We start from the raw sequence: 13,104 nt of genomic DNA on the forward strand, positions 1-13,104 counted from the left end.
TTAATAATTAAGGTCTATGATGCATGAAAACGAATCAAACGTATTTCTAAAATAACGTTTTCATAAGAAATCTGTTCCCCGGAAGTGCTTCAGTGCGTCAACTTTCTGCGCAGTTGGTTGCCATCAACAACGGTTGAAAACAGGTGAAGAAAAAGCGGACTGTCATATTTCAGATCTACCCATACAGTGCACGTTTGTGTCAAGCTCAAAACATCGTAAGTATATTCTTGGCCATATGTGTGTGAAATTGTATAGGTTGAAGGGTTTAGCATATGAAGAGTGTCTTTTCGGTGACAATGAAGGAATATTTTATGTAGATTTTCCAGTTTCGTCGCCATAACGTGATACATTCAAATTTTATGTTCATTGGGAATAACGGGAAACGCACACACGTATTAAAAAAATACATCACATAGCTTTAGACCGAAGAATTGTCCCTAAAACAACTAATACCATTCATTTCCAATTGTATGGAATATGCAGTTACACTGTCCAACCTAGTCCGAGATTGGCTGCCGATCATTCACACCCTTTTTGAATATTTTGACATATTTGTCATGGAAAAAAACATTTTTCTCGAATTTTAACCACCATGTCCATTTTTGTTGTCATTATTACATTGAAAAACAAAATAAATACATTTCATTTGGAATTATTTGTGCTCCTGTTCGTAATTTTCTTCCCTTTATATTATCATATCAATGATGTGATCTTTGTCATCACATCAAGAAGACAGCTTCACATTTTGCTAGGGTTACGGCAACCTATCCCTCACCCCACATAAATTATTATGAATACAACATATTTTGGCACACATGCATTATAATCTGACACCAATGCGCCATGTTTGTTTGATGCTACTAATAAGGTATTTTGTTTTCTACTTTGGTAATTAAATATTTGATTTACCTACGAACGCATTTATTTCAGGCAGTTGAGTTGGGGGGCAAGCACCCCCCCCCCCAAAAAAAAAAAAAACCCTGTTGTTTTAACGAGGCTGCAAAAATGGCGTCTAAAAAACATAGAAACTGTTATTAAAGGGGCACTGATCTAACGGACTGGTTGTTGCCTTTGTTATTGTGTTTTTCCCCCGTGAGTACCCGGATGATACGCAACGCAACTGAGCGTGACCAGAGACTGGGGTACCGTCTGCAAGGACAGCGAAATAAACTTAGAGGCTGGAGGCAATATTTGTTTTACGCATTTTTGAACACTGATTGGTTAACTGTGATCTATAAGGATTTCGACAAAGGGCGCATGTTAATTCATTTCTTCAGCCCAAACAAACAGACAAAAAGAACAAGGGAGCTCATCGGATGTCATCATTTGGAAATACCCCAGATGGTTATAGTTTAATACTAAAAACAGTATCCATGCAGTGAAAGCATTTTCGGATTTCGGCTTGCGTCGATAATACGATTACTACTCCCTTGTTGTCATCCACGTTTTCTCGTATAACCCTTCACTTGTGTATTTGTCGTCATTCACTTGATGCTCAGTTAATGAATTTATTACAGGTACAACTAGTGGTAGCACCACTTCTATAAACTGACAAAGGTTCCCATTTGGCATTTATTGTGTCTGGGGTAATTATTCAATCTAAATCCAGGTTTGAAGTGAGGTGAAATGTGTGTTATGTAATATGCACGTGGCAGCCCAGCAAGAGATGAATGATCAGTTGATTTACTTAAATCAACGGATCGTTCCTAGTCATCAAAGGATTAACAGAAAATACGTTGATTGATTAATCACTGTTATCTTGCACAGTGGATATGTCAAGAGTGAGTGTTTACATGTCTAGGTTTACTAAAACAAAGGGAATACACTCATATCATGGCGCGAAGTGCCGATGTAAAAACAACATACTTTGTTCAAAGGGTTAACTGATAATACGTTGATTGATTGATCATTGTTATCTATCACTCAATGGAATTTTTAGGAAACGTGGACGCTATGAAAATAGTTGTCACGTGGGCTTTCTCAGCCGACCATTGAGACTTGACACCTATGTAAAACACCTGAAACAATCCAAGCGATCAGTTGAGAAACGAACACAGGTTATAATATCCGAAACGATATATATCTTTTAAAATATTTGATTGTTACTGAGACACGTGACATCGAATAAGTTTCTTTGTACAGCTGCAGACGAGTGGGATATTGTTCCTTTGTATGGATATTCACGGATACATTCCTCGAACAAGGAAGCTGCCTAAAACTTATACACATAAATTTGGTAGGTTGTAACTATGATATCTGCATTTTGTTTTCCTTCATTTGAACCGATTCGTTCTTGTTTCTCTACGTCTTGGTTGGGAAATTCTTCAATGCGCGATAGACGTTGTTGTCACAGGTCTTTTCCTTTGTAAACGTGTATATATTACCGTCAATTTGTAAAATGTGATTCTCTCAGGCAATTTATAAAATGTGTAAATATTTCAGTCATTTTGACTAAAAAATCTGTCCAGATTGATCAAGACGATCAAAAGGGCCTACAAACATCACAACAGATTATTATGTAGGATTAAAAGCCAAACAACTTAGAAATGTACTTTTCAACGTTACATTTTCAGTCTCTTGGTGATGACATTAAACATCAAAATGTTTGGAATTCGTTGTCATAATAATACAGATGGAAATGTTTTTCAGTCACTTTGTAAAATAACTGAATATTTAGACGTTTAATAAATTTGTTACACATTTGACAGTAAAAAAATATACACACTATAAAAAAAGCATATGCTCAGGTGAAATATATACTTTGTGTTGCAAGTCAAAATAGTGTAAACGAAAATCGCAAAATTACCAAGCAAGTGACTTATCAAAACTTCGTCACCATTACCGATGCTACTCACAAAGATACCTACATTTCCTTATTATCTCGAAAACTGTATTTCATTTTGTTGATCAATGTGACCATACGCCCTTATTACTACCGATAAAAGTGACTTATGCGCTTACGAATGGCGCAGCAGAGGTCGCGAACTAGTCTAGATTTCTGCTATACATCCGGGTATTAACTGGGAAAAAACAATAACAAAGGCAACAACCAGTCCCGGGGAATTGCGTTAGATCAGTGCCCTTTTAAGGAATAAGCTTGTGCACATTCCTTACCCAAATGGCGGAAGGTGTCTGATATACTGCATTCTTGCACATATTTTTATTACTTCTAGCCAGGGTATATGATTTTAAAAAAAATGAGGCAGGAGTTACTGGTGTGCACAACACCTGGCTGGGAGCCGCGATGGGGTCCTACAGTCAAGACATGACCCTACATCACGGCTGAGAACACCACCTTCATAAATCCTATTCAGACTGTGGTGGCCGATTATCCTTGTATTTTTCTGAGATTTAAAAAAAACCCCATTTCCCGGGGATTTGTGAAAGAAAAGGTGATATTGCTGTACTCCCAAATAATTTCCCTACCTATACGCATACTTGTCCTAATTTTATTACCACAACTTGAAGTAATAACAGACCAGGCAGTAATTCATCTTTCGACAGTAGACAGTTGACATGGTGCCCACATGCACTAGATTACTATAGTCTGTTTCTGCATGAGTTGTCTACAAGCTGTTTGTAGTATTTGCTGCGGGAAATATTTTTTTCAAAATCTCAGGAAAATACGAGTTATTCGGCCACCACAGTCTGAATAGGATTTATGAAGATGGTGTTCTTGGCTGTGATGTAGGGCCATGTCTTGACTATAGGACCCTATCGCGTCTCTCGGCTACACAACGCGATGCCTATCCTGTATGGTCAGGAAACTACAATGTCCAAATATGAAATAATTTGACCAAAGTCAGCCCTCATTGAATGTTGATAATGTTTTATGTGACGAAATTCAATGTTTGTGCTCATGATTATGATGAAATTATGATTCTACCTTTTTTAATATTTTATTGGTCTCAATGTGAAGGCTTCCGTGTAATTTGGTAACAAATGACAACTGACATTGGTCAGTAGGACTACAACAATAATCCTTTGAAAGTTCATGTGGGAAGTTCAGCAATATTTTGGAAAAGCCATTTTCTATGGTTAACAGTGTGATCTTTCTTATCTTTGCAATGGTTAACTTGACGGAAGAATATGCCAACAATTCCTGTTACAGTATTGGCAGTCTTCCGGGACATAAGGGGCAGTGGGGTAGCCAAGCTGTTAAAGCGTTTGCTCATTCAGGAACCTGCTGTTAAAAATGTCATGACATGCATTTGATGTATTGAACCCAATGTTAACTATTTTTTTACGATTTATTACGATAAGTGGAAGTGTAAACACAGCAAGACAGATTACACATATTTCAAACCCCCATAACGCATTTATGAGACATCAAGGGAAAACAAACTGAACTACCTGTGACAAAGCATACATCATATGCAACAAGTTCCACCGACTGACTTCTTTGAGAGGCATTTGGAGTTGGAGTACTAAGTAAGGATAAGATTGATGGATGAACAACTTATTACAATCAGGAGCTAAGTTTCAGTGTAGGTTCTAACACTATTCACTTGCTTGATAATTGTGTTAAAACCTACACTGAAATCTCGCTCCTAATTGTAATAAAGACGTTGTTCATCCTTAAATCTGATCGTTACTTCCACCAACTGCTTCCGTACTGATCCAGTTTCGGTCAGAACTGTCTGGTCTGTTAACACAGACTTGAGTCTTCAGAAAGACCACCAATGTGTTATTTGTGTGTTTCAGATGCCGACCAATCCAGATGAGCCTTACTACTGCTCCCAGCAGATCAACATTCCTCCGGAGCTGCCCGACATCCTCAAACAGTTCACTAAGGCTGCCATCAGAACCCAGCCCAAGGATGTCCTGGCGTGGTCTGCAGCGTGAGTATCTCAAGGCTCTCACCAGTTGCCAGCTATACAAATTGAGAAAGGAAGCAAATCATAATATTAGTGTGTCAAAACAGTATTGGTGTTTGAATCATTAAGTGCTCATTTAATTGTAGCCATGGTAACACAAGTGTTAAACTATTGTTAAAGGACAGATCGTATGCAGAAATGAAAATACCTCCAGTAATTAGAATCCCTTTGACTTAAGAATATGGTGGTTTCAAAAGTAAATAAATTGAATCCCAAGGCTCATTTGGGAGTAAGTCATCATTAAAAAATACCATACTTCAAAGACTGTCCAAACTTCACATTTTTAGAACTCAACTTTTTTTTATTAAGAAATGTTAGTTGAAAGAAATTTACTTATCGAAACAAAGTAACATGTTTTTACCTCAATAATCTTTAAATTTTGCATAATTCAAATGAGAGAAAAAGACAAGTTTATCTGTAAGTTCACACCAACAGGTGGTTTGTCAGATGATGGATAGTACAACCTGACACTTCCTAAGTTACCTCCCTTTGTGAACAAAGGGCAGATGGCCACTTTCGAATTTTGACAAGAATAACTTCCCATATCTGTATTAATTTGCTTCAGTTGAATCACACGACTTGAAACATTCCACAAGTTCATTTTTGGGTGGAGGAAGCACATGTAGACATAACTAACGTTTGGTGTCGCTGGTTACTGACAGTTGAGGTGTTTTCTGTCCTAAAAGTTGCAACTTTGTTTCCACCACTAATGCTAGCAGACTGCAGCAACTGCAAGAAATAGTGTGCTTACCGACATGATTGCATGGAGCGTGATATCCCATTGCCGGGGGGTGGCTGAGGAAGAGCAACAACGGTTGTTTTGTTTAACTGCAGAATGTTTTGTTTAACTGCAGAATGTTGCTAAATGCCCCTCACTGAGCCCAGCAGGTGTTCATGTGGTTGTGAAACTTTTCAAAGATTGCTCATTCCTTGGTCCAGAGAAGACATGATTCTGTACACTTGCATTACACTGAATACCTGCCAACATAGGGCACCAATGACCACCTTGGACAATTTTGTGTCTGTTGTGGCATGGTCACAGTGGTTTCTGATATGTCTGCGGCATGAGAGATGGTTGACATCATCTTGCCATATTTCTTCTCTGATAATAATATTCAAATACACGAGATGTTTAGAGAAACTATTCCACTGAAAATTGATGTGAATGCACTATCTTGCTTGACAGTAAAATTTAATAATGTTACCAAGAATACGTTTGATCATGTGGGAGGTAATTTGAACAGCGCCATGACGTCTGTCCATTTTCCTATAACTAAAAAAGGTGTACTTTATCGCAGGCGCATGTGATCTTAAGCGAAGCATCTTTGAATGTCATTCAAAAGTTGAAAGATGTTTTCATGTGGCACATGTACAAAGAAAATTATCATCAACTAGAATCTATGTGAAGTTAATGTCAGCTGAAATCATGATATGTAGATTTAGATTAGACCTTTTAAATGACTTGTAGTCGCAAAGATATTTGATAAGCTGATAATTTCCTGATAAATGTAGGCTTCATCTATCACCACCGAGTCTCTGGGAACTTCTACTAGGCCTACAGATTTAAGCTCACCTGGTCCGAAGGACAAAAGTGAGCTTTTGCCATTCTGTGGTGTCCGCCGTCCGTCCATCAAGATTTTTTTCAAACAACTTCTTCTGAATTACTAATTGAAAATTAACAAAATTTGACTGGAAGCATCCCTTGGTGGTGAGGATTTACAATTGTACAAATGGTAGCGCTGAACCCCCAGGGGCTGAAGGGCGGGGCCAAATAGGGTTAATTTGGCTATATTGCTTTAAACTACTTCTTCTCTGGAACTAAGAGATAGATATCAACCATATTTGGTTGGAAGCATTCTCCAATGGTGGGGATTCAAATTGGAGAAATGGAAGGACTGAACCCCTTAACCACCCCCATCATACTGGGCAGCTTATCCAACTTGTATCTTGTCTTTATTTCTTTCCTATAGTTAATATATTTCAAGACACTGAGTAGCCTCTGACAGGTAAAGATTAAATGTGCTAATATAAAAATTCTCTTTATGTCACCTACTTTCAGGTATTTCCGGGCAATGTCTAAAGGTGAGACTCCCCCGGTGAAGGAGAGACTGGAGATGCCCATCGCTTCTCAGAAAACCGATACAGGCCTCACCCCAGGATTGCTGCAGGTTCTCAATAGACAGGTGAGGCGGCGGTGGCACCCTACATCATGGTTGTTACAGCAGGACTTACCCCTGTGGGAACTCTCCGCACAACAGATCTCTCGGACCCCTGTACTTGTCACACAATAATGTTATGACAATACGTCACTTTGAATGCAAGCCTCCACAAACGCACAACATTATTACCTGTCAGTGGATCGGTGTGCTTTCCAATTACACCCTCAGCTCCCTGGAGGGGTGTGTACTAAATGAGGCTCGTGTATATTTACAGGCAGCAGTGATATAGCTGGAATATTGCTGACTGACATAAAACAACATTCACTCACAATGCAACTCCCATTGTTGACAACTGTCATAATGAATGGTAGAAATTGGCACTAGTCCTGAAGTTCTTGCTATACTGCCCAATAGTTAAGGTATACGAAATTTGCCATATTTATTGATTTTGCTAAATGTTTTCATTATAAGGAGTCCTTAACCTGAATTCGCTGAAGGAATACGATAATGCTCATCTATTATTTGCACCCCATTTGTTTTTTAAAATGTCCTGACAGAAAAATTTAAATGTTCGGTAAGCAATATTTTAAACTGGACATTTTAGATTCCCAATTAGACATGTCCAGCGCATATGACCATTTCTCGACCCCTCATAAGGACTAGAGGACAAAAACATGTTAGTTTCTAGTGCTGTATAGTTGGGTAATTTTCAGAATTACTGAACATAGTTGTTGGATTTCATGAATGTGTACTTTATGGTCACCATAATGTTGGTTGTAGCCATCACTGCTTCACTGAACAGTACTGAGAGCAGCTATTTTGGTAATTATGTTACAGCATATCGATTGATGAAGGAACAGTTTTCTATGCCGATTTACTTGGTAGGACATCTAATGACAACTAACTAATGTTTTCCTCAGCTTGGTCCAAAGAAGATTGTGCCCCTGAATGTGATAGAGGAGAAGTGGCTTGACCTTGCCCTTCCCAAGGAACAGTTTGATGACTTTGTCAGAATTGGCAGCTTTGGTGGAGATGTAGAATGGACAAAGTTCTTTGCCCTGGCAGCGTCAGCTCTAGGAGAGGTAATTGTTTCTTGTGACATATTTTGTGTGTGTACAAGAAAATTTTCTTTTCAATTCTAAATTAGATGTAAGCTTTATGTACTTCAGTTTTTCCATCCATATCTTTGTAAATGGTAGTTTTTCTCCCACTTATCATGGTTACAGAGTGATTGGTTATGAACTGATAAATAATTTAGAAAAGCAGGTTCAAGTATTGGGTTTCAGAACTGATGAGTAATGTAACATAAGCAAGTACTTGGCTTATAGAACATGTAGAATGTCAATAAAAACATTGTATTGATCATTTGCATATATTTAGCTTGTTATGTTCAGATTATCTCCCTTTAGTCTTTACTCTGATAACAGTTTTGTGAAAACATTTGGACACTTTCTTTAAGCAAACATCTGTTTCAAATCTTGCATATCATAACATCGGAGGACAAATATAGGAACAAATATATTTTTAAACTTATCCTATCCCACACGATGCTTATCTTTCTTCTTCCAACTTATGCGAAAACGTGCTTTAACAAAGTTTCCAGCTTCTAAAAAACAACTCACCCGAACACATCCCCACCACACCATGGTTACCGTCCAACAACTGGACCATACACGACCTGATCATGTGTCTATCTCTGCCACATCATTTTCTTTCGCATTGCGTCAGTGTGAAGTCATGTTTGTCTACACAGTCTACAGTTTATCTACTGGCTTTGTGTAGCCCGTGTTTACCCGACTAGTTGAAGATGCAGAAGAGAGAAAAAAAGCTTGGCTGCCTTCACTGCCACCAAACCTTTTAACTTCTGACCCACACCTATATTGTGGTGATTGTCGCGGGAGGTGCAGCCAGCACATCTTCTTGTCGTTCCGAGCCCCGGCCATCTTCCAGATTCTGCCTTTTGGACTTATCTCCAGAAATGTTGTTGTTGGGAATCCGACAATCGCTCAAAGTCACGTGATTCTGACAGGAAATTGAAACCTTTGACCCCAACAAGGTCGTCTTTTGTTGTCAAGAAACCATCTTACAAGTTAAGACAAAATTGTTATGGATGAGCAACTTCTTTATTACAGTCTTAGTTACCATTCCAACTTTTAAATGCCACTCAAAGAAGTCATCTTACAAGATGTCTGTCACCATCTGTTGCCATGCCCAGGGAACCCGTGCTGCCTGTCATCTCGGTTGTTGACAGTGGATGTGGTTGATGAGCCCGGTTCAACGTCTCCCTCAGTGCCACCGGTCCCTTTCGGATATTTGGAATATCCTGGCAACCGCTCCTTCACTCGAGACACAGCCATCAAACGTTCTTTCTACCGCCTCCTAATGTTTGCTCTCCTTCTTTGCCAACATTGAGCACTGTTTCCTCGCTTACTGCTGCACAGTATGCTCATTTGAAGGATCCTTGTTCTCCTGACCACTTGTCTAAGGATCATCCCAGATTTGAGGACGCGATCCTGGGATCTGCGCTTTCCCACACTACGTCAGCTTTTCCATAAGACAGGCCGGGAATATCCTTCACCTTCCAGCGGTGGGATAAACACATAGTGTGAGACAGGGTAAGGTTAAAACTTTGGAAATTTTCCTACAAATTGTGTAATTATAACTTATCCTGTCTCACACTATGCGTTTATCCCACCGCTGGAACGTGAAGGATATTCCCGGCCTGTCTTATGGATATGCCCACCTCAGCATCTCTGCATCGCAATTCCTATTGACTGTTAGGTCTAAGGAAAGAGAATGATGTGGCAGAGATAGACACATGGGCAGGTCGTGTAAGGTCACTGTGCATGGGATCACGTTTATGGTCCAGTTGTTGGATGGTGATGCTGGGATGTGTTCGGGTGAATTGTTTTTTAGAAGCTGGAAACTTTGTTCAAGCATGATTCCACAAAGGATTGAAGGAAAAAGAAGAAATGCATTGTGTGAGAATGGATACGTATGTAAATATACAATTTATAGGAAAATTTCCAAATCAGACCCTTAATATTCAGAAGGTTTGAAAATAAGTTGTTGCATTTGAAACATATATTGTGCCTTCCCCTTACTTCTAATTCCATGTTTTGTGTTCACCCACAACAAAACCCATGTTTGTCACAGAACATCATCAGTGCCATGAAGACAGTGTGTGAGATCCTGACGGCGGACCCTGAGGGCGGCCCAGCTAGGATTCCCTTCCCTCTGTTCAAGGACCTGTACACCTACCTGGCCCAGATCGATGGGGAAATCTCCCAGCAACACGTCAACGACGTTATCAACCACCTCCAGTATGAAGTGTAAGTCACCAGCTTCCGTATGTCTGATGATTGGCTCTTGAAATAAGTGTAAATGATTATTGGTTGTGAGATTGAAGTGATAATCTTTCTACCCACTGTCTGTGTTTCAGAAAGTTGATTGCTATCTGAATCAAAATAATATTTGTAATGGGAGATATTGAGAATCTCTCTAGTGTCTTTTGACATCAAATATGTCAACAGATGTCAATATAGTATTTTTCTACTTTTATCAGGACGTGTTTACATACTGTAAGTCTTGCGAGCAGGAAAGTATTGCGAAAACTGCGAGTAACACACTTGCAGTAGTTTCATGACATAAACCAGCATGTCTGTTCTGTTGGATAATCACGCTACTCTAACCTTACTTGTCAAGTACAACACATGCATCTATAGTTTAAAAATCACTAACTGACACTGAGTTACCATTTTATCGTGTCGTTCCTACTTATCAAATATGACACCAGCAAAAGTAGCTTTGATGTTTGGTAATCATAACAGGATGTCGCAAAACTTTCCAGACACAGTTAATGCTATTGTTAGCCACTCGCAGTAATTTCATGGCGCAAAACTTTCCAGATGTACAGTATCTGTAGATTCTATTTATCATCCAAAATCATTCTTCCAACTTTTTCAGTTTATGAAGAAAAATAATCAGTGTTTTGGGTGTGTAATGTACAGCTTACCAGCTTTAGGGATTTGTCATTTGATTGTGAGGTCATGTTAGCCAATTACTTTACAATGGTCTGCAAAGCATTGTGATGCAGTTTCATTGCAGCAATATTTTGAAGGCCATATATCACTTGTTGTCACACAAGCAATGTCTCCTGTTGAAGCCAGGTTTGGATAAGTGTAATCACAACTTAAAACAGTTTCAATCGAACGGAATGGGGATTCTGTGAGTGAATCTGGGAGAAGAATGTGTGAAAAATATGTTTCTTTATTTGCAGAGACAAGCAAGATGGTTATGTGATGCCCCGAAACTTCACCAGCCCAGACTGCCCCAAACTGTCCTGAGGATTGTCATCATCCTTGAGGCTCTGCCAGTTTGCCATCTTTCTCTCTACTTCTCTGCTCAGTATTTCTCACTGCTGTCTTGTCTTTATTTAGCTCAATCCAAGAAACAGCTCACTCTCCTACTTCCCACCTACCGAACTCCTTCCTCCATGCTCACACAATCAACTCACAGTAGGATATTTTTGTAAAGCTTCTGTGCAAGAGTCGCTGAGTCAGCCCACTTGTCTGTGATATCTCTATGTTGTAACTTTGAATCATATGGGCGTCGGTATTGTCAAGTAGGAATGTCAGTTATGAACTAAAAACATTAAACATTTGGTATGTGATACTCATTTTTGAAGTTTTTGAATTAGGTTTGATTAGTGAATTTCTGGTATCTTCTCATTTCTATTCAACAGTGATTGTGCTTTGATATTATTTCTATCTTACAAAGAACTTTAAATAAAGTATTATCTCTCTTCCATACTGTTCAGAGGCTCTTCCATTGCATATTTTTTCATTTTCATATTTCATGTTCAAGAACTGAAAAAATACATAACCCAAATATGGCCAAATTCTTGAAACTATCATCTCAACTCTTTGTATTTGACGAGTTTGTATCAAATTATTTTATTTATTAATGAAGAATTGTTTCTTTTCTTGTGTATTTTTGTCAGTTTATTTGTACAGCTGTAAGAATATTCTGTGTATAGTTGTGTCTCATGAAAGATGTATATGTCCACTGGATCCTGTTAATAAATGTTCATAAAGTTGCCTTGTGTCTCACAGTATGTACAATGTTAACATTGCCTGTAGCAGTTGGTTCTACACGACCGGACACCATCACCGGCAATACGGCCCCTGACTGGCAATTCGCTACCTGCCTGGCACACTCACCCTGTTCACTTTGGGCAACCACAGTTAGACTTGCTGGCAAAGGGGGCACGGGTGGCCCAGTCGTCTAAGGCGCCGCAATTTGCTGTGCAGAGTTGCGTCCCTTGGGCACGCCAGAAACCTATGATTGTGGGTTCAAATCCCGGTTCACCAAAATTATGTTTCTAGGTTTGTCAGCACCATACCTGTGCTCGTGGGTTTCACCGAAGTGGTAAACATCTGGGACCTGCATCACTTCGGGCTTTCCTCCCACATTAAGCTGTCACGCCGTGATATAACTGGAATACTGTTAAAAGCGGCGTTAAACCCAATTCACTCACTCACTCACTTGCTGGCAAAAGACAACTTTTGTTGTGGACATGCTGACGAGTCAAGTAGATTGTTCTGTTGTTTGTCAAGATGAATGCTATGTAAGGATCGTTTGAAACTTGGTCCTGAGGGTAGGTGTCGCCATCTGTTATAACATGCCTGCAATGGTGATGGTACTAAGATGTCTGTCAAACAGGAGCCCCTGTCTCCATGCAAGTCCATTGTGACTAGCTTGGTTCTCTTTGGCAAATATGCAGAACAAGCACCAGAAAAGGTATTATATATTAATATAATAAGACATCTTTGAAACAATTATAATACACAAACATGAAAGAATGTATGTAGAGTCCATATAATGGTCCGCAAGATCTCTAGCGATTCTATGCGTTTGTGGTGCAAAAACGCAGCTTGAAGATGTATACTCACTACCAGTGCCACATCCCTGTGTATTTACTGGGGTGGTGGGGTAGTCTTGGGGTTAAGGCAGTCGCTCGTCACGCTGAAGACCAGGGTTTGATTCCCGACATGGGTACAATGTGT

General features: G+C 39.3%; 1 protein-coding gene across 1 annotated transcript; it reads left to right on the plus strand.

Moving 5' to 3' along the window:
- Nucleotides 1-58: 58 nt before the first annotated feature.
- On the plus strand, nt 59-12,134 carry LOC124149798 (ropporin-1-like protein). The gene is made up of 6 exons (XM_046521584.2): nt 59-215; nt 4,705-4,841; nt 6,937-7,060; nt 7,957-8,118; nt 10,193-10,368; nt 11,316-12,134. Exons 2-6 carry the CDS (start codon nt 4,705-4,707, stop codon nt 11,380-11,382), a joined length of 666 nt encoding a protein of 221 aa, XP_046377540.1. The 5' UTR covers nt 59-215; the 3' UTR covers nt 11,383-12,134.
- The last annotated feature ends 970 nt before the right edge of the window (nt 12,135-13,104 follow it).

This window comes from Haliotis rufescens, unplaced genomic scaffold (genome assembly GCF_023055435.1).
Source record: "Haliotis rufescens isolate VD_foot unplaced genomic scaffold, xgHalRufe1.0.p SCAF_6, whole genome shotgun sequence".
Classification (NCBI taxonomy): domain Eukaryota; kingdom Metazoa; phylum Mollusca; class Gastropoda; order Lepetellida; family Haliotidae; genus Haliotis; species Haliotis rufescens.